Source organism: Hyaena hyaena, unplaced genomic scaffold (genome assembly GCF_003009895.1).
Source record: "Hyaena hyaena isolate Hyena2069 unplaced genomic scaffold, ASM300989v1 scaffold_892, whole genome shotgun sequence".
Classification (NCBI taxonomy): domain Eukaryota; kingdom Metazoa; phylum Chordata; class Mammalia; order Carnivora; family Hyaenidae; genus Hyaena; species Hyaena hyaena.
The window spans coordinates 435,352-457,296 of record NW_024081509.1 but is presented as its reverse complement, the minus strand read 5'-3'; the positions used below and the strand labels follow the sequence as shown (position 1 = coordinate 457,296).

Below are 21,945 nucleotides of genomic sequence, written 5' to 3'. Positions count from 1 at the left end.
GAGACAGAGACAGACAGAGCACAGCAGGGGAGGGGCAGAGAGAGAGGGACACACAGGATCTGAAGCAGGCTCCAGGCTCTGAACTGTTAGCACAGAGCCCAGTGCAGGGCTCTCACTCATGAACTGCAAGGTCATGACCTGAGCTGAAGTTGGATGTTTAACTGGCTGAGTGACGCAGGTGTTCCATCTTATTCTTTTTTTTTTTAATAAGAGATGCTTTCAAGCATATGATTTTTAACGTATTGATATATATCAGCAGACTTTTCTCAGACGTAGCTTTCTATCACAGTTTTGTTCTCAGAAGGCTTTATTAAAAGTTTTCCAGATATAACTCATATTTTATGTAGTTAAGAATTGGTTTTATTTGATTGTAATACTGACTTTTATCCCTAGAGAGCACATGGAATGTACAGGAGCAGGAAGAAGCAGGGGGGAAAACCTTATTTTGTTACCTGAAGACAGCAGATGCTAAATGTAGCATATTTCATGTGTTTTTCCTTTTAAACCTAGTTGAAATCACATTACATGTCCTATATTTAATAGTAGTTTTAAGATAAATTAAACCAAGTGACAGAAGAGGATTCCTGCCCATGTGGTAATAACCAGCAGCACAGTTCTTTCTTTCTTGGCTGGAGAGTGAATGGTCTTTACAGTAATCATTGATTGGGGGGGGGTTCTGCATATGGGGGTGATAGATTCTAAGACTTTCTAAGTGTTCTTGTGTTTGCTGAATGAAAATGAATTCTCTAAGATGCAGGAGTGGCTTAGACCCCAACTGATTTTTCTCTCTGCTTTTTCCTTTGTGGTGACATAAGAGTTGATGGATTAATTGAAATCTTATCTTTCACTGAATCAAGCCAACTCCTAAGATTAAAAAAATAAATATTTTGAGATAATTGTGGGTTCACAAGGAGTTGTAAGAAATAGTACAGATTCCTTATACGTTTCACCGCCTTCCCCCAGTGGTAGCCACTTGCAAAACTGTGGTATACTATCACAATGAGGATATTGACTTTGATACAGATTACCTCTCTTACTCAGATTTCCTCAGTTTTACAGGTTCTCAACTCAGTCTTTTACATGTTCTCAGTGCATATGTGCATGCACTGTGTGTGTTGTGTTTCCCAATGATTTTATCACAAGTTTGGATTTCTCTCACTACTGCCACAGTTAAGAGTACAGAACAAGGAGCATTTTTATAGCCACACTCACCTCCTTTTCCCTTGCCTCTGCCTTATCCTCTGGCAGCCAGTAATCTATTCTTCGTGTCTATTATGTAACCTTTTCCAGTCAGCATTTTCTCCTTGAGATTCTTCCAAATAGTTTTATGTATCATCATTGCATAGTACAATTCAGTGACATGGATGTGCCTCATTTGATTTAACCATCCATTGAAGGACATCAGTTATTTACAGTTTTCGAGTATTATGAATAAAGCTGCTTTGAATATTTGTGGACAGGTTTTTGTGTGAACCTCAGTTTCATTTCTCCAGAACACATGCCCTGGAGTTCAGTTCTTGGGTCTTATGTTTAGGTTTGTAGGACATTGCTCTACTCTTTCCAGAATAGCTGTACAATTATACAGTCTCATCAACTATGTATGAATGATTTTTTTTTCCATATCATTGTCAGTGTTTGTGGTGTTGTTTCTTTGTTTTAGCCATTCTGTTAGATGTGTCCTGATATTTCTAAATTTTTGTAGATTTTTCCCATTTCTCAATTTACTGGAGAGTAGTGGGTTTTACCTTTTTTTGTGGAACTAACAATGAGTTGGATAGTTGACTGGTGTGGATGGGAGTGGGTCCAAGCTATTTGTGTTTTCTTTTCTTGAATATCTGTAAAATAGATGGTGACTTATTGAAGATTGACCATTTCTTACACTGTGCAGATTGAGGACTGTTGGGCACTTTTTTAGGGGCCATTATGATTGCCTGAGGGTAGCCCTAGTTTCATACTTTTCCTGGAGCAGTTTTCTCCTGGAGGGGGCTCTTCCTACCTCATCTGAATAGACTCAGCATGTGTACTTCCCGTCTTTTTTTTTTTTTTTTTTAATTTTAATTTTTTTAAGAAAGTTTTTACTTATTATTATTTTTTTAAAATTTATCTTTGAGAGACAGAGTGAGGAGGGAAGGGTCAGAGAGAGAGAGAGAGGGAGGCACAGAATCCAAAGCAGTCTCCAAGCTCTGAGCTAGCTGTCGGCACAGAGCCCGATGCAGGGTTCGAAACCACAAGCATGAAGATCATGACCTGAGCCAAAGTCAGATGCTTAACCAACTGAGCCACCCAGGCACCTCATGTACTTCTTGTTTTAAAGATCACATGTATTATTATACATCTGTATCTTGTATTTCTCATTCAGAAATAAAATTTAAATCTCCTTATTCCTGTCTCCCAGACACCCAGTCCCCTTATTAGAGGCAGCCACTAATTACAGTTTCTTGTGTTTCCTCATGAACTTCCCTCATAGAGCTCAGGATTCACAGAATGTGCATACTAGCTGCCTCTCTGGGATCCCCACATTCTTCACTGCTAATTTTACTTGACATTGTATCTTGGGAAGGTCATTGATATCATTACCCATTTTTCATAGCATTTCCCCCGATTGTGAAAGCAAATTATAGTAAGTTTGAAGAATACAATATGTATTCAACAGTATAAAATTGAAAATAAAATTATTTGTTAGGCATGATTGAGTTTATATTGTACACTATTTTGTATTCTAGTGTTTTGTTTTTTTTTTTAGGATGTCATGGTATACCATTTGTATAACTTTTAAAAATATGCATATCTTGTTAAATTTACATACATCAGCAGTAAAAGGCTTAAAAAGACATGTGATGCACTAAATTCAGAGGAGGATAAACTCAGCAATGGGGATGAAAGAGACTAGGACAGGTACATGGGGTCTCTACTCCTGGTCATCACATAGACCAAAAGGGTTCAAAGCAAATACAGATTCCTGCAGTCTCAGGTATTTGTCGTATTGTTCTCTCAACCCCCCCCAACCTGCCTTTTCTTTACTACATGAACTTTAATCTCTTCTATTTATGTATTTACGTGTTTATTTTCTGTTTACCATGTGTGTCTCCCTGACTAATAATATCAGCTCCTGAGATTATTTTGTGAGCAGTTCTGCAAGTTATTTAAAATTCTCTGTAAATGTCTTTTTTTTCCTCGAAGTGGAAACTTCCTTTACAAAGGACATTTGGTAAAAATTTTAAATACTAAACTAAAAGTCACTTGTGGTCCTGCTGTCTAAAGAAAGTCAGTGATCACATTTTGGTACAAATCTTTCCATGTTATTTATTTTAATATTTACACATTCCTCTGACTAACCAGTTATCATAACTCCCATTTGTGTTGTCTGCAGTTCCCGGCCCACAGGCAAAGGAGTGGAAGGACTTGCGAGAGTTGGATCCCGAGCAGCTCTCTCCTTTGCCTTTGCCTTCTTACGCAGGGCGTGGCGATCAGGTATGAGGGCCCAGAGTGTTGTTCGGTTTCCTCACTGCATCAGCATACTTGGGTTCTCTTCTCAGTTCTGCTACCACATGTCCTTGGGCTGATCCCGTATGCTCTTTGTGCTTCACGAGAATGAGAGGCTTTAGTCTGTTTGACTTTTTAGGTCTGTTCTTTAAAAAAAAAAAAAAAAAAAGAAAAGAAAAATTATGTATGTGTATACATTGCAGGTAAACCACTGTTAGTACATCAGTGCTGATTTGTTTTCTAGGAGAACAATAAGTTAGAATTGCTCATGGGAGAGTCATAAAATAAAGAACTGACTTTGGGACACCTGTGTTAGGTTTTAACCTCTTGAGTTCTTAGAGTATCTCATTGAGAAGAAAGGGAGTGAAAATGTGACATTGGCATTGTCTCACACAGAGGGGTCTAAGGCCCAGTTGGGAGAGTGGGGAGGGCTTTCCTTATCAGTGCTGCCTGAGGAGTGGGTAGCCTCCTCTGATGCATGTGTGTGCCCAGGTGAAGATGCGGACCTGTGCAGTGAGCTATTGCAGGAGTCCCTGGATGCCCTGAGGGCCCTGCCTGAGGCCTCACTCTTCGATGAGAGCACTGTGTCCTCTGTGTGGCTGGAGGTGGTAGAGAGAGCAACCAAATTCCTCAGATCTGTCGTGACAGGGTGAGTTCTTTCTTTTCACATCTTTTTTTTTTTTTTAATATTTTAATTTATTTCTAGGAGAGAGAGAGACAGCGTGAGCAGGGGAGGGTCAGAGAGAGAGGGAGACACAGACTCTGAAATAGGCTCCAGGCTCTGAGCTGGCAGTCAGCACAGAGCCCGATGCGGGGCTCGAACCCACAAACCATGAGATCATGACCTAAGCGAAAGTTGGACGCTTAACCGACTAAGCCACCCAGGCGCCTCTTTTCACATCTTAACTGTGTGAATGGTTCTAACATGTTTCAAAGTCTGTCCCACCTTCTCTTTAGAACAGGTTTGTGTGTCTGTTTCCAGCTCACCCTCAGCTGTGTTATTCTAGATCTTAGTTTTCAGCTTTTCAAATGTTTGCTTTTGATATTCTCATCAGACCCAGGAAGCTCTCATATTGAATCAGATGGAAAATGAAAAATACTTTCATAGTATTTTTTTCAGGTATTATATGATTTGGGGATTAGTCATTCATAAAATGCTTGAGCATCTATTATGTGCCTTTCAGTGAGACTGTGGATGCCATCATTCTGAGTGATGGGTGTTATCTTAATAGATGATGTGGTACTAAACAACTACTCAATATCAAAATGTTTAAACCTGAATCTATTCTTTTTAGTGTAAAATTTTTTTGAATGTGAATCATTTTTCTATAAGGAAAACCCTGCACTCTGGTCTTGGTGTTATGTATTTTTGTTAACTTTAAATTTTTACGTTTTTAAAAAGAAAAAGTATGTATACTTAATACGTAATTCAGCACTAAAGACATTATTAGAGGAGTAATGAATCTTTTCTCATTTGCTTTGTCAAGAGGTCACTGCTCTGCCCCTTCCAGTGTGCAGGGACACCTGTGGTCTCTGTGCTAAAGGCACTGTGACAAGGTTTCAGGCTGGGGGCCCTGAAAATAGGCTTTCAGTCACAGTTGATCCTTGAACAATGAGGGGTTAGAGGTGCCAACCCTCTACACAGTTAAAAATCCACATATAATATTTGACTTTCCCCAAACTAACGGATAACATGAACAGTGGATCAATGCATATTTTATGTTTTATGTGTTAAATACTGTATTCTTATAATAATGCCTTTTTCTTAATTTTTTGGTATTTCTAGGCTACATGGTTCATCTGTGAGTTTTTTCAAATTGTTGCAAATCTCCAAAAAATTTTCCAGTATCTGTATTGAAAAAAATCTGCATATAAGTAAACTTGTGCAGTTCAAACTCGTTTTTCAAGGGTTAACTGTAATTTCAAATATTCAACTATAATGTTGATGACAGAAGGCCCTTCTTCTCCATCTTGGGTTCAGAAGACTTGTTATTTATTATTGGGGAAAATTTTAAATATTTATTTGATAAGAGATAAAATAAGCATAGAAATTTTGTCTATAAGGTATCAGGTGCTTTTTAGAAGTTGATTTTTCTTCATTTCCATAGAGGGATGCTGATACTCTACTAGCCTTACATTTCGTTGAAAGTGGAAACATATCTAAACATGTTTCTACTTGTGATTTGAATAATGATACAAATAATTTTATGCTGTGGAAACTGGAATATGTTTTCTAATGCTGTCATCTTTTGTGTCTGTAGTCTTTTAATAACATCTTTATAAGTTAATTGTATATTTTTTATTTTTCATTAAAACTTTTAAAATGTTTATATTAGAGAGAGAGAGAGAGAGAGACAGACTGCATGAGTAGGGGAGGGGCAGATTCAGATAGAGACAGAATCTGAAGCAGACTCCAGGCTCTGAGCTATCAGCACAGAGCCTGATGCAGGGCTCGAATTCACAAGCCATGAAATCATGACCCAAGCTGAAGTCAGATGCTTAACCCAGGTGCCCCATTAATTGTATACTTTAAAGTCTCTGATTAAATTTGAGTAGCAAGTCTCAGAAACTTGATTCTAAATATTAATAATATACACACTATCTTTAAATTCTCATGTTACTTTGTTCTTGGATCCACTGCTGTCATTTCAGGGATGTTCATGGAACGCCTGGTACCAAAGGGCCAGGAAGCATCCCCCTGCAGGACCAGCACCTGGCCCTGGCCATCCTGTTAGAGCTGGCTGTGCAGAGAGGCACACTGAGGTAAGGCGTGCCACAGGCTGGGAGCGTTTCACGGAACACCTCTGTATCTCAACATCTGTTTCATTTTATGGCATTTCATTGAATCATTTGTGATTATAAAAATGTGTGGTATTCTATAATCAAAGAACCATATCCCATGACTTTTTCTTCTTTCCAACCTGGGTACACTTAGGTTTTTATTTACTTCCTTTTTTTAAAGTTTTTTTTCTTTTAATATTTATTTTGAGAGAGGGATCGAGTGGGGGAAGGGCATAAGGAGGGTGAGAGAGAGACAGAGACAGAGAGACAGAGAAAAATCCAAGCAGGCTCTGCACCTTTAGCACAGAGCCCGATGTAGGGGTCAAACCCACAAATTACAAGATCATGACCTGAGCCAAAATCATGAGTTGGACGCTTAACTGACTGAGCCACCCAGGCGCTTTTCTTCACTTCCTTTTTATGTTCAACTTTTGTAGTCTAGGACCTGTGATTTTTTTTTTTCTTTTAGTTTTCTTCAAATAATGATTTTTATTCTATTAATTTAAGGTCCTAGAAATTCTCTTTAGAAAGTGCTGTTTGAACTTCTTAACTGGTTTTATATTTCTTATCCTCAGGAGGTGGATATGTTGTGCTAAAATCTTGGCATCGATTAAGTGATGTTACTGCTAAGAATTGTTTTCATGGCATTATTTTAGTTTCCTTTTCAATATAAAGTATTTCTTCTATTTTACTCAGCTGTCTGCTTTTATTTTTGACAGACCATGGCAATAAAAGCTCTTTTGTTTTTACTAGATAATAAAGATATTTTCTCTTTCAGCCAAATGTTGTCTGCCATCCTGTTGTTGCTTCAATTGTGGGACAGTGGGACACAGGAAACTGACAACGAGCGGTCAGCCCAGGGGACCAGTGCTCCCCTTCTCCCGTTGCTGCAAAGATTCCAGAGTATCATCTGCAGTAAAGATGCTCCTCATACAGAGGGTGACACTCACGTAAGTATCATAACAAAATTTTGCATTTAAGTAAGTTTCTTGATTTAGTTATCCTAAAGGGTTTAGGCTTTTATAAACAAGAACAGAGTTCATGTCTGTGGCATTAGTTGTCTCTAAGGTAGATTGTATATTTGGTGATTACAACAGCAAGTCAGATGTAGGACAAGTGTGGAATATCATGGGGTGAGTTTCAGTTGATGTGGTGGAATATCACATGAGCATATGGCATCTGTGTGTGTGTTCTGGATTGTTTGTACTTAGTAGGAAAAATGTATTTCTTGATGTGTATCAACTTGCACTTTTAGAGAGATTCCTGTACTGCTTTTTGACCATGTAGTTTTCTTTTTGCTGGACTAGAGCCATTGAGCCTTTTGTTTGTGGGTTTATTATTGCTGTGTGTTTCCAGTAACCAGTCATGTTGTGCTTTGGCTGTGGTGGAGAGGGAGTTTAAGATACTGTGGAAGATGTAAAGAAGGCATGCTCACTTCCATGAAAGAGTTAGTTAATAGAGACATGAAAATGGGTAAAAATTCAAACAGTATTTTAAGAACAAAGTGAGCACTTGCAGTAATAATGTGGGGAAGTGGAACAAGTTGTTGAGGCTCAGCTGGTGTGGGATGGAGTGTGTGTTTCATTCTGAGGATGTGCTGCTCCACTATGAGGTAGGTTGTGTAGTTGCCTAGTGGTTAATGTTTATTTGTTTTGACCCTGCCTAAAGAAGTCTGATAAGTCCTTCTCCTCCATGTTCCTCCATATACTGTTTATGGAGAAGACAGATCAATGAGCACCAGCTGCCCTGCAGCACAAAGCCAAGTCTGACATGCACACTTTTACATACATATTATAAAAAGAGCATTGAAAATAGTGGCTTACTTTGGGGGTGCCTGGGTTGCTCAGGTGGTTGAGCTTCCAACTTCAGCTCAGGTCATGATCTCACGGTTTGTGAGTTTGAGCCCCACGTTGGACTCTGTGCTGACAGCTCAGAGCCTGGAGCCTGCTTCAGATTCCGAGTCTCCCTCTCTCTCTGCCCCTGCCCTGCTCATGCTCTGTCTCAAAAATAGATAAACATTAAAAAAAAAAAAAGAAAGAAAGAAAATAGTGGCTTCCTTTGTTGGCCCTTCCTTTGTGCAGGGCACTGCATGGAGTGTGTCACCTAAATTGTCACTGCGTTTAGTCCTAGGAAAATGAGGCTGGTGGCAGAGGAGGACCTGCCTGGGTCCTGGGTGTGAACCTTGGGACTGCTTCTTTTTAGAGGTACAAGTTTGATCTTGTAGGTCTTTTTTTTTTTGGAAAGGCAGCCATTCCATTATAAAGTTAATTTTCCTATCATGTGGCAGTCTTTAATCATAATAAGGCTTTCTGCCTTTAGAAGAATTAGATTTGCAGTGCTTGAGTGGCTCAGTTGGTTAAGTGTCTGACTCTTGATTTTGGCTCAGGTTATGATCCCATGGGATTGACCCTTTTTGGGCTGCTGATAGTTGAAGACTGCTTGGGATTCTCCTCCTCCCTCTCCTCCTCTCCCTCTGCCCTTCTTCCCCTCTTGTGCTCTCTTTCTCTCAAAATAAATAAACATTTTTAAAAAAGAAGAATTAGATTTACTTAATGTTACTTAATGTCTGAGTAACAATAGGTTTTCTTCAGAGTGGTATTTAGGTTAAAATAAGTGAGTGGTTTCGGTTTTCAGTTTGCAAAGCCAGGTTGAGGTATAGTGCTGTGTTCATAAGAAGCTTCCTCTGCATTCTGAGGGCTGTTGGCCCGGGGGTGGGGGGAAGGGGGAGCTTGCAGGATGTCTGCGCATGTCATTGACCTGTGTGGAATATGCACATGAGTAATGGATGTGCAAATGTGCAGGCACTACTGTGTGCAGTTTTACAGCAAGTGTGTTTATGTGTAGATGTGTAGGGTCAGTGCATCCGCAGTACTTCTCATTTGATGACAAAAGGAGTAGATGATGCATAACTGTGAATACCAAAATACAAAGAGTTGTTAATGGCTAATTGTGTTACTTGAATTTTTCTCACCTTTTTGAAGATGCTTGTTTATTTTTCTTCTCTAGCTTTTATCTGGTCCTCTGAGCCCCAATGAGAGTTTCCTGAGATACCTTACTCTGCCACAAGATAATGAACTTGCCATTGATTTACGACAGACTGCAGTTGTTGTCATGGCCCATTTAGACCGCCTGGCTACTCCCTGTATGCCACCTCTGTGTAGCTCGCCAACATCTCATAAGGTATATGTGGTAACAGTGTTTGTTCATTGTATCTTTGTATGTACTACAGTTTTCAGGAGATTCTCATTCTGTGCCACTTTCTCTGGTATTGGGGGTCGGGCTGGCTTACAGTTCTTTTTTTTTTTTTTTTGGTAAGAAGGTCCATGCCCAATGTGCATCTTTAACTCACGACCCTGAATTAAGAATTGGATGCTCCACACCTGAAACTAATGTAACACTGCATGTTAACTATACTAAAATTAAAATAGAGTTTAAAAAAGGGTAGGCTGTGACCTTAATACTTTTACAGAAAGATATTTAGCAATTCAAGTCCTACCTCTGCCACTTACTAGTTAGGTGATCTTGGGAAAGTTAAGTAATCCTCTTGAGCCCTCAATTCCTTTATAAAATTGGACTTCAAGCCTGGCAGAACAGTTTTTTACCATTGCCCCACTATGTACTATTTTATAAAAAATGAGGTCAGGGCAAGAGTACAAATGAAGGCCCATGGAACTTATGTCTAAATATTTAGTAGTTATTAATCACATTAACAAATAAAATTTCCTCTAGCTTTCACCTTGACAAAAACACCATACTGACAGAACTGAAAAAAAACTGTGTTTAAATGTTTTTGCATGACTGAAAGTAAGAAAAATATCAAGATAACTGTATTTAATTATTATTTTACATGTCTGGATAGTCTCTGGTGGGCTGGTGATGTTAGGATAAGTTATAAAATAAGGACATATAATTAATACATTATTATGTATTTCATAAAATTTATTTTTCTTGCCTTTATGTCAGTTATATAGTTGTAATCAAAATTTCTGTATAAGTTGTTCTGTGAATTCTATGGAGAATATCTAAAGAATAAATAAATATAATTGTATTCAAAGTGCAAAATTTGAGTATATGTTTATCAGAATGTTAAAATGTGTAGAAGTGAAAAAGCTAAAATTATTTTTCATGTTTTTAAAATAATTTTTCTTAAGAAACATTGAAGATTATCCCTTAAAGTAAAGGGTAAAATTATAATTAATTGTGAATAATTTTTAAATAAAATTAAATTTGATTAAAAAAAAGAAAAGAGTTGGATGCTCTATTAACTGAGCCAGCCAGACACCCTGCTGGCATATACGTTTAAACATGTATACAGTTTAAGGTGTTGTCAGTAGTGAGAGCGAGTGATGAGCAAACCTAGATGTACATGGGTTGAGGGCCCAATTCAGTGTCACAGGTTCCAGATTCAGGAGATGAATCTCCAGAGAGCTCTCCTTTATCCAAACAACCACATGCCATCCTTCCTCAGGGAGGTTCCAGTGTCTTTTCTGTACACTAGGAGCTCAGAACACAGGCTGTCTGTAATACTGCTCAGAGCAGTGATGACACTAATCTACATGTGTGAAGAGCCTGCCAGTGCAGGCCACCCAAGGACTTTACATGCGCAGTTGCATCTGACCATCACAACACTGCCCCATTGTATTGATGAGAAAACTGCCATTGGAGTGGCAGTGAATTTTGCCAGGGTCACACAGAATAATTCTGAATTTGAATCCAGATTTTTCTAACTTTTATTTTTAGCAGGATATGTGTTTATTTCATTTTATAATCATTTGGGTTTTTTTCCAAATAAGTATATTCACATGGTTCAAAAATCAAAATTAAATGCAGAGACGATGTTACTTCTCTGCTCCCCACCCACCTGGTTTTGCACCTGCTACTTTTCATTTATCTAGTCTCTTACATATCCTTTCAGTGTTCTCTGAAATGATTACAATAGTGGTAGCATATTGTCGCTTATTTTTGTCATTACACGCTATGTACTGAGGAGCTTTCTCTATCAATAAACAAAGACTCTCTCTTTATTTTAACACAACTCAGTATTCTATGTATGGATGTAAAATGATATTTTTGGTAGATACCGTGTTGCCAGGAGCGTAGTATTCCAGTAGTGCTGCAATGACCAACCTTGTACATTTGTTCCTGTTTGTGCAAATGCATGCACCAGTGGTGATGTACCTGATGTGGGTGGACACATTAGCTAATTATCACAAAATTGTTCACATACAACTTGATTCTTCTTGTTCTCACCAATAGTAGGATACTTGTCTGCCAGCCTTGGCTTTCAGGTTTCTGCCTGTTATGGTAAAAACGGTAACCTAATACGGTTGGAGCATTTTGAAATTTGTTTAAGATTTACTTATATTACTTTTTAATGGGCTCTGTTACGATGAAATGCTGTGGGAAAATATGCTTGATCTTACCTGTTAACTGAAGTAATATGGGATGTTACGAGTTATTTTATGTTTTGGATCAGCTCCTTTCTTTACTTGCTTTCTTTTTATCCCACAGTATCTCAGTGTTACTCTTAGCATAAATTATTCTTTCTTTTGACTAAGAAAGAAATTTTCTTGCCACTCTAAACAAAATGTTTACTTTGTTATCTTATAGGGATCATTGCAAGAGGTCATAGGATGGGGGTTAATAGGATGGAAATACTATGCCAATGTGATTGGTCCAATTCAGTGTGAAGGACTTGCCAATCTGGGGGTCACGCAGATTGCCTGTGCTGAGAAGCGCTTCCTGATCTTGTCGAGGAATGGCCGTGTGTATACGCAGGCCTACAACAGTGACACACTGGTGGGTGTTCTAGGGCCCAGATTGCTTCCATTGGTGGGTGGTTTTCTACTACAGGAGCTACAGAGGTGTCTAGTCTTTAAGTCATTTGATTTCTGAAGATTTAGAAACCTCTGTTCTTTGTATTTTATTAGTTTTATTTAATAATCTCAATCATAATTGTTATTGTCAAAAGCTTGGGGCAGAATTTCTTAATTATTAAGATCAGGAACTCCTTATAGTAACACTTATTGCCCATTATGAATCCCATTTGTAAACTAACTTTACATGTGTAAACTCAGTTGACTTTGTGGGTGAGGCAGTGTCAGATAATCTGAGGAAATTGGGCCTTATTGGTAGTGCATGTTCCTGTTAAAGAAAGGTGCTCTTAACCTGGGGTTGTGAGTTTCCATTGTGTGGAAGTGGCGTAGGAGTGTCATAGAGCGCTTGGAGGCTGCCCAGTCTTCTGTTGATAGTGGGCAGGGTATCTGGACAGCTGGCTGGCAGCCTCCATAGGCTCACGTTCTTTCAGTTCTAAGAGGGTTTGTTAAAATAAGATGCACAAGTGAGAAGAGTCTTGCTCTTTTCATTGTCCTTGGAATACTTACTAATTTTCTTCCTATTTTTACCCTTTTAGGCCCCACAGCTGGTCCAGGGTCTTGCCTCCAGAAACATTGTAAAGATTGCTGCCCATTCTGATGGTCACCACTACCTGGCTCTGGCAGCCACTGGAGAGGTGTACTCCTGGGGCTGTGGGGATGGCGGAAGGCTGGGCCATGGGGACACTGTGTATGTATGGCCTATTCTTGTAATTGACCTTCTCTCCTTTTGAGTTACTGTGTCCAAAATAGGGTGGAAAAGGATTTGAATGGGTGTTTTCCAGCTGCTCTGGCATGTAGGGCTAGGGTAGAGAAAGCTATCAAGATGTCAGCCCCTGGGTGATGCTATGGGAGTTCTGCCCCAGTACAGAAGGTGACATCAATTCGCCTTCATGTTCTTCTTTCCCAGATGGAATGCTGCCAGCTTTTGCCACTCCTGTTTTAACTACACATGCCACACCCCACACTGTGGATTTTGTAAAGCAAATCTCACACTATTTGTTTCTTCGTTCACTAATACTTCAGTATATCTCTTAACAGATAAGATCACCCTTTCCTTGAGCCATTTAATTTTCATAGGTACAAAAATGTTTCTTCATGTCCTATTTTGTGAAAGCTTTTGATTATTGTGAGAGACCAGGAATAAAACAAAATGATGGTTCTAAATGCAATGTTGTAAAAATGGAGAGTTACCACAGCTGCCACAGAGTGGTGGGAACCCTTTTATATGTTGCTGGTTTGAGTGGAACCTGGTGGAGGAAAACTTTGGCATTTGATTAAAATTAAAGATGCACTTGAAGGTGGTCAGAGGCATGCACAGCATTGTTGAGAGGAGTCTAGCCTGTTCTCAACTGCAGTGGGATGGAGTTGGAGATCCCTGGGTAGAATCCCAAACCATGAAAAAAGCTGAGCGATGTGTATTGCATGCTAGCATTCAGCAGAAATGTTCCAAACTTGGCAGTATTGTAAGGGATTCAGACAAGTGTGGTAAAATGATGGTGAGAAACAAAGGAATGATAACTACAGAATTTAGAATTGTTGTTATTCTTGGACTGAAAGGGATGAGATGGGCAGGGCACATAGGATTTGAAAGGATGGAGATACAGGGTGGAGGCATTAGTTTTTACTTCCTGTATGCTAGTTGTAATTTGTACTAAATTACAGAATAAACTGCCTTGTAGTAAAATGATACTCAGTTGAGGTTAAGTGCTAGATGCTAGGAGTTGGAGAGAAACTTGGGGGATTGAAACGAGCTGAACAGGAAGAAGTGGTATCAAAATAGGGTTGTTCAGCTCTCCCTGTGCCTGTGTGTGCTCCTGCCTCTGTATGCATTTATTTATTTTGCAGAATAGTGGTTCACAAAGTCAATAAATCATTTGTTTGGAGAGGTTAGAGTAGGTGTTCCCAATCACAGTAAACATTATTCTGGATTATAAGAATAAGGTATTTTGCTAGTTTTTTTTGGTTTTTTTTTGTTTTTTAAATGTTTTATTTATTTCTAGGAAAGAGAGAGAGAGACAGCATGAGCAGGGAAGGGTCAGAGAGAGGGAGTGACAGACTCTGAAACAGGCTCCAGGCTCTGAGCTGGCAGTCAGCACAGAGCCCGACATGGGGCTCGAACCCACGAACCGCGAGATCATGACCTAAGCGAAAGTCGGACGCTTAACCGACTAAGCCACCCAGGCGCCCCGGTATTTTGCTAGTTTTGAAAGCGAAGAGCCAACTAGTAAGACCACTACATAATGAATCCTTACTGCCTCCTACTTTTCAGTTGTAAAATATAATTTGGAGTGTGATTAGTAAACCTTGCTCCTTCATTCCTTCCTCATTTATTTAACAAATGTATAAATTTTAACCATCTGTATGAGGTTTACAAATCCATCAGTTTTAAGAGTACAATTTGATGAGTTCCATTATATGCATGCAGTTGGGGAACCACTACAACTGAGACACAAATAATTTCCATTGCCCCTGCTATTTTCTTTGAACCCTTTGCAGTCAACTCTTGCTCCCTACCTCCATTTCCTGTCAACCACTGATTTGCCCTCTCTCCTCTCACTTAGCAGAGTTCCTGAGCCTCCAGCCAAGTTGTTGGGTGTGTCAGTACTTGATTTATCCTTGTTGCTGAGTTGTCTGTCTATGGATGAGCCGCTGTTTTGGATCGTTGTGAACAAAGCTGCTCTGGACTTGATTATATGAGTCGTTAACACTGTTTTGATATTGCATGACTGGATGTCATGCTTGACATTGGGTACCCAGTTAACACAATCATGGAAATGTTAGGTGTTTGAATTCCATGTTCCTTAATCACTTCATAAGATAGCTGAAAGGCCAAACTGTCCTGGCACTCTAGTAGTTTATTCTGATAGTTATTTTCTTTGCTAATACTAATAGGACATGTTTAGAAGGATATTCATATTTGTTCCCTTTCTCTCCACAGGCCTTTGGAAGAGCCTAAGGTGATCTCTGCTTTCTCTGGAAAGCAGGCTGGGAAGCATGTCGTGCACATTGCATGTGGAAGCACATACAGTGCGGCCATCACTGCCGAGGGGGAGCTGTACACCTGGGGCCGAGGGAACTACGGCCGACTAGGCCATGGTACATTTGCTCTGAGCTGGTTCGAGCATGCTGTGGGAGGTTGCCTCTTTTGAGGGACTTACAGTAACGATAGTCCTATCTCTTTGAAGGCTCCAGTGAAGACGAGGCCATCCCAATGCTGGTAGCTGGGCTCAAAGGATTGAAGGTCATTGATGTGGCATGCGGAAGCGGGGATGCTCAAACCCTGGCCGTGACGGAGAATGGTATGCACTGCTCATGCTGTCCTGGGCAGGTTCTCAGGATGAGGAGTGCCACTTCTCTAGAAGGAGAGAGCTTTGGAGTAGAGTGCACCTCATGTGGCTGTCCCTTTGTCCAACTTTAAGTGGCGTGCACCTCTGGGTCCTTGGAGAGGTCCAGAAGTTATAAGATTTTTAAGTTCCGTTGCCCAAAACTGCTAGTTAGCAGCTACATCCTTCCTACTTGGGCATTTTATTTTTTTAATAAAAAATGAGAGTTACAGTAGAATAATTGACATTATGAATTGTTTCTGATTATTATGTTTCCTAATGTCCAGCTATCTTTGATTCCCTGTGGTGAATTTTGCTTAGTCTGTGTGGATTCAGAGTATGAAGCTGCATTGTTGGCTTGTTGTTTACTTTACTTTTGTTTTTGTGTTCATTAGTGAGACTGTACTCATTTTGCTTTTTTTTTTCAGGGTATATTTATCAGGTTTGATGGTTATTTATACCGATTTTATTTGTTAATATTGTGAGGGTCTGTCCTCAGAGTTGTGGGGGGTGTCAAAATCAGCTGAGGAACCTGTCTGCCCTCTGCCACAGCAATTGATTGGCAGATTGAGAATTACCTTACTTCTGGGTGGGAACTTCTTTAGTGAGAGGACAAAAATAATTTCAGTCATCTTCATGTCCATGTAGGGCCCGCCCACCCCCTCCCCCCAACTCCCATTAAAGAATAGGCATAGAATCATCTTACTTCTGCTCCTACAAGTCTTAGAGAAAAGATGGTTTCATCAGTCATCTGAAAATTCTCTTCTTCTGGCATGAATCTTTCAGTTTGACACTTGTTTTTAAGTGTCCATTGTTGAGTGATTGATAATATTTTATAAAACTCTTAACAAGTAAGTCTTTTCTTAAATAAGCCTTATTAGGGCTTGTTCTTAAATTCTTAGTGTGAAACTGCTATATAAGTAAAACCGTGTGAAGTGTTGACTAATTGCCTTGACTGGAAACTGTGCATGCTCTTTACCTCACACTATGTTTCTTTGGTGCAGGTGTCATAAAGGGAAATATCCTGCTATGTTACTGTTTTTTGAGATGACTGGTATAGTAGAAGCCTGCTGGTCTGTGAGTCTGGTCCTGGGTGACAGGCTTACTGAAAACATTGGAGAAAGTGGGAATTGTGTGTTGGGCTGTGTGAACAACAGGCATTTTATAAGGCATATTAGTGTATGCACATCCTCTGATGTTTGTGTATGTGTTTGAACATTGCCGTGTTTCTTTCACTGACTACTACTAGTGTATCATCTACAGTTTTAGATCAGGGATTGACTGTTTTTGCAAATAGACTGATACTGGAATGTCACCTTGCTTACGTATTGTCTGTGTCTGTTTCCTGTGACAGGGAAACAATTGGATAGTTGTAACAGAGACCACATTGCCCACAAAGCCTAAAAATACTTACCTTCTGAGCTCTAACAAAAAGTTTGCTGGGGCGCTTAGGTGGTTCAGCCAGTTAAGCATTCAACTCTTGATTTTGGCATAGGTCATGATTTCATGGTTCGTGGGATCAAGTCCTGCATCAAGCTCTGTGCTAGAACTGCAGAGTCTGCTTGGGATTCTCTCTGTCTCTCTCTCTATCTCTGCACCTCCTCTGCTTTCTCCCTCTCTCTCTCAAAATAAATAAACATTAAAAATATTTTTAAAAATTTGCTGATCTTTAGATTATTTAAAATAGAATGGTGGGGTGTCTGGGTGGCTCAGTTGGTTGATCGTCTGACTCTTGATTTTGGTTCAGGTCACAATCTCATGGTTGTGAGTTCGAGCTCTGCACTGAGTGTGGAGCCTGCTTAAGATTCTCATATTCTCTTTCTTTCTCTCTATTTCTCTCTCTCTCCCTCTCCCTTTCCCTCTCCCTCTCCCTCCCTTCCTCCTTCCTTCTCCCCTCCCACCTCTCTTCCCTGCTCATGTGCTCTCTCTAAGAAAAAAAAAAAGGAAAAATTTAGTCACTTATGGAGTAATGTAATTTCTTCTTTTACATTTCCTATCATTTCTTTTCTCCTCTACAGTTTTCACCTGCATCTAATTTAAGAGGTTTCTTTTTCAATAATTCATGTTTATTGACTTCTTGCAAATTATCAGAGTAAATATAAAACAAACACCTTTTTGCAATTTATTTTATCGCTTTATGTAATATTTAATTAGATTACACTAACAAACATTAATAGAAAGAAATGCTGTCCTGCAGTTGACTTGTGGTCAGCATGACAGGAACATTGTGCAGGCAGACTTAAGAGACAGTGGTCAGGGAGCTGTAGCTGTGTGCAATGGGCCCAGTTATGGTATTTTATGGAGGCATTGGGGCTTTTGTTCTATTTTCACTACTTGGTTGAACTGAACCCAGTCATTGAGCACAAACTACTAAGGTCAGGCCTTTATTATTCTTTTAGCTAACATAAAAACAAAAATAATAACAAAAAACCGTACCTAGTTTTCCTTTTCTGATTGCTTCTATGTTAACCTGAAGTATATACTAGATTTCATTTGGTCAATAGTCACCTGATTATTGTTAACTACATATATAAGTTGTGTTGATTTATGTTATTGGATATATTGAGTATTTTCAGCCACTTAGAGGTTGCGTTAAGATGTACAGTTGTGTTTATAAATATATTTGTATTTTTTAGGTCAGGTTTGGTCTTGGGGAGATGGTGACTATGGAAAATTGGGCAGAGGTGGTAGTGATGGCTGCAAAACACCAAAGCTTATTGAAAAGCTTCAAGACTTGGATGTTGTGAAAGTCCGATGTGGAAGTCAGTTTTCTATTGCTTTGACGAAAGATGGCCAAGTTTATTCATGGGGAAAAGGTGACAACCAGAGACTAGGGCATGGAACAGAGGAACATGTTCGTTATCCCAAACTCTTGGAAGGCTTGCAAGGTAAGTGCAAAATGAAAACTTTTAAAACCCTTTGAAGCTTTTTCTTTAGTAATCTTTTAAAGTTTGTAGGTCTTTCTTTTATTTACCTTAAATATTTCATGAATTTACTAATCATTAGAAGGCTTTTACCCACATTTTTTTAGGTATAGATTATAAATGGAAAATGGTTTTGTCTGTGTTTAAAAATGGTATAGAATTATTCTCACCAGATTTATTTTGAAATTCATTCAGTTTTACACATAATGGTGAGAATAATAACAATAATAATAATAATAATAACAACAAGAATTCTGCTTGTTTGGTTTCAAGGGCATCTAGCATGCTTTCTAGATAAAATGGGAACCAAGGCGTGTTGGTGTGCTTTGTAGGTGCCTTCTGAAATGTGGGAGAGGTTGGTGATAGGTGTAACAGGTGGGGCCTGAAGTGCTTTACTTTATCTAAGGAGTGAGCAGACTGTTTTTCTAAAGGACCAGACTATATTAGGTTTGAGTACTGTACACTGTATGTCTCAACTACTCTTTTTCTGCTTTTGTACCTGCAAACCAGCCATAGACAATATGTAAACAAATGGTCCTGTCTATGTTACAGCTTTAGTCATAGAAAGAGCCCTTGGCCTGTGTTTGACATGAGAGATGAAGTTTATTGGATTTCTGTGCTGCATCCTACTTTATGTTTTTGCTTGTCAAGAGAATTTAAAGGGAGACTTTTACATAGGACTTGCTAGTTTCTTTCCCTATAATTTTTTAAAAATTTTTTTAATGTTTTATTTATTTCTAGGAGAGAGAGAGACAGCGTGAGCAGGGGAGGGTCAGAGAAAGAGGGAGTCACAGGCTCCGAAACAGGCTCCAGGCTCTGAGCTGGCAGTCAGCACAGAGCCCGACGCGGGGCTCGAACCCACGAACTGCAAGATCATGACCTAAGCGAAAGTCGGACGCTTAACTGACTAAGCCACCCAGGCGCCCCGTTTCCCTATAATTTTTCATTTAAAACATTAATACCTTGATAACAAGGTATTATGGTGTTTATTATTTTCTAAGTTTTGGAAATAAGTTGTAGGGTAATACAATTGGTTTATGTTATGGAGCTGTGTTTGAATTTCATTAGCCTTCTTGTTTATTTTTTTTTCATTTAGCTAAGGAAATACACTTCCTTAGCAACATTTATTAGATACAGAGAGAGCTTACCATGAAAATATATAAATAATTTTTGGTACATTTTGGTTGTTGTCAACTTATGATACGCTCTTAGGATAGAAATGTTCTCCTTACTCTAGTAGAGTTTTGCAGCTGAATTAATTTTTATGTTGACTTTTTTTTTTTTAATTTTTAAATGTTTTATTTATTTCTAGGAGAGAGAGAGAGAGAGAGACAGCGCGAGCAGGGGAGGGTCAGAGAGAGAGGGAGACACAGAATCTGAAGCAGGCTCCAGGCTCTGAGCTGGCAGTCAGCACAGAGCCCGACGCAGGGCTCGAACCCACGAACCGCGAGATCATGACCTAAGCGAAAGTCGGATGCTTAACTGACTAATCCACCCAGGCGCCCCTATGTTGACATTTCTGAAGACATCCTCTGTGTTGGTCTAACTGTTAGACTTACTAATAAGCAAAAATACAATACTTAGATAACATTATTTAAATAGGAAAATATTTTATATTTATATTATTTGACTCTAGAAAAAAAGAGTTTTTATCATAGAAACCTTCCTTAATGAAGAGGGTACTTTGACATTCATCAAGATAGCCCACAATACAGGCTATAAAACACACCTTATTTAAAAGAAGGGAGATCAAACAATCTGTGCTCTCAGACTACAATGTAATTAAACTAAAAATCAAGAAAAGATAGCTGGAATATCCCCAAGTACATGGAGATAAACTTACAAGGTGCCTGAGTAGCTTAGTCAGTTAAGCGTCTAACTTTGGCTCAGGTCATAATCTCACGGCTTGTGGGTTCAAGCCCCACATTGGGCTCTCTGCTGTCAGCTCAGAGCCCACTTGGGATTTTCTCTCTCTCTCTCTCTCTTTCTTTCTCTCTCTCTCTCTCTCTCTGCCCTTCTCCTGCTTGTGCATACTCATACAATCTCTCTCAAAAATATATAAACATTAAAAAAATATTGAAAAATAAACAGTAAACTTCCAAATAACACATGGTCAAACAAAAAAGTCTCAAGATAAATTTTAAAGTATTTTGAACTAAATGAAAATGAAAACAACTTACCAAAATTTGTGGGATGCAGTGAAAGCAGTGCTTAGAAGGAGATTTATTACACTGAATGCATATAAGAAGCAAGATCTAAAGTCAGTAATCTTTGTGTGCAGGAAAGGAAACCATCAACAAAATGAAAAGGAAACCTCTAGAGTGGAGAAAATATTTGTAAATCATATATGTGATAAGGGATTAATATAAAAGTATATAAAGGACTCATATAATTTAGTAGCAACAAAACCAAACCTGTCCCAAAATCAATTTTTTGAAAGATTAGGCAGAGGATCTGAGTAGACATTTTTCCAAAGATGCCTTATAGATAGACAATAGATATATGAAGAGTTGCTCAACATCAGTAATCTTCAGGGTAAATGCAGATCAAAACCACAGTGAGATATCACCTCATACCTCTTTGAATAGCTATTATCAAAAAGATAAGAAATAACAAGTTTTGGTAAGGATGTGGATGAAAAGAAACCCTTGTGCACAGTTGATAGGGATGTAAATTGGTACCGCCATGGTGGAAAACAGTAAGGATGCTTTGCAAAAATTAAAACAAACAACTACCATGTGATCCACCTGTTTCACTTCTGGGTATTTATCTGAAGGAAATAAATTTGCTAACGCAAAAAGGTATCTGCATCATATTCACTGCAGCATTATTCACAGTAACCAAGGTATGGAAACAACCTAAGTGTCCACTGATGGATGAGTAGATAAAGAAAATGCAGTATATACGTATGACGGAATATTATTCAGCCATTAAAATGAAGGTAATTCTTCTATTTGTGTTAATATGGATGGACCTTGAAGGCATTATGCTAATTAAATAGATCAGACAGAGAAAGACAGACACTATGAATTTTATTTATATGTAGAATCTAAAAACAAAACAAAACAAAAAACCCAACAAAACCCCACAAAAAAATACCCCACCAGACTTATAGATGAGAGAATAATTAGGTGATTGCCAGCGGTGTGGGTTAGGAAGTGGGCAGAATGGGTGAAGGTGGTCAAAAAGTACAAACTTCTAGTTGTGAAATGAGTTCTGGGGATACAGTGTACAGCATTGTGACTATACCTAAGAACACTCTATTGTATATTTGATAATTTCTAAGAGAACAGATCTTGAACGTTCTCATCCAAATCCAAAAAATGAAAGTTCTCATCACAAGAAAAAAATTTTTAATTATGTGTGGTTATGGATGTTAAAAAGAATAAGTAATCTAGTTTCCACATTAGGGAACTAGATAAAGGAGAACAAATTTAATCCAAAATAAGAAGGAAGGAAATAATGAGAATTAGGAGAAGAAACCAATGAAAATACAAACAGAAAATCGATAGAGAAGATCAAGGAAACCAAATGCTGGTTCTTTCAGAAGATTAATAA

At 38.7% G+C, this 21,945-nt stretch overlaps 1 protein-coding gene across 1 annotated transcript in view; it reads left to right on the top strand.

Annotated features, from left to right (window-relative positions):
* The window catches only part of HERC2 (HECT and RLD domain containing E3 ubiquitin protein ligase 2), a 288,041-nt gene that overhangs the window by 61,545 nt on the left and 204,551 nt on the right, over window positions 1-21,945 (top strand). The window contains exons 7-16 of the mRNA XM_039220244.1: window positions 3,371-3,471; window positions 3,976-4,132; window positions 6,136-6,246; window positions 7,043-7,214; window positions 9,271-9,444; window positions 11,875-12,063; window positions 12,677-12,828; window positions 15,079-15,236; window positions 15,326-15,439; window positions 18,100-18,351. Coding sequence (XP_039076175.1) covers window positions 3,371-3,471; window positions 3,976-4,132; window positions 6,136-6,246; window positions 7,043-7,214; window positions 9,271-9,444; window positions 11,875-12,063; window positions 12,677-12,828; window positions 15,079-15,236; window positions 15,326-15,439; window positions 18,100-18,351 — 1,580 coding nt within the window. The remainder of the gene's footprint in view (window positions 1-3,370; window positions 3,472-3,975; window positions 4,133-6,135; window positions 6,247-7,042; window positions 7,215-9,270; window positions 9,445-11,874; window positions 12,064-12,676; window positions 12,829-15,078; window positions 15,237-15,325; window positions 15,440-18,099; window positions 18,352-21,945) is intronic.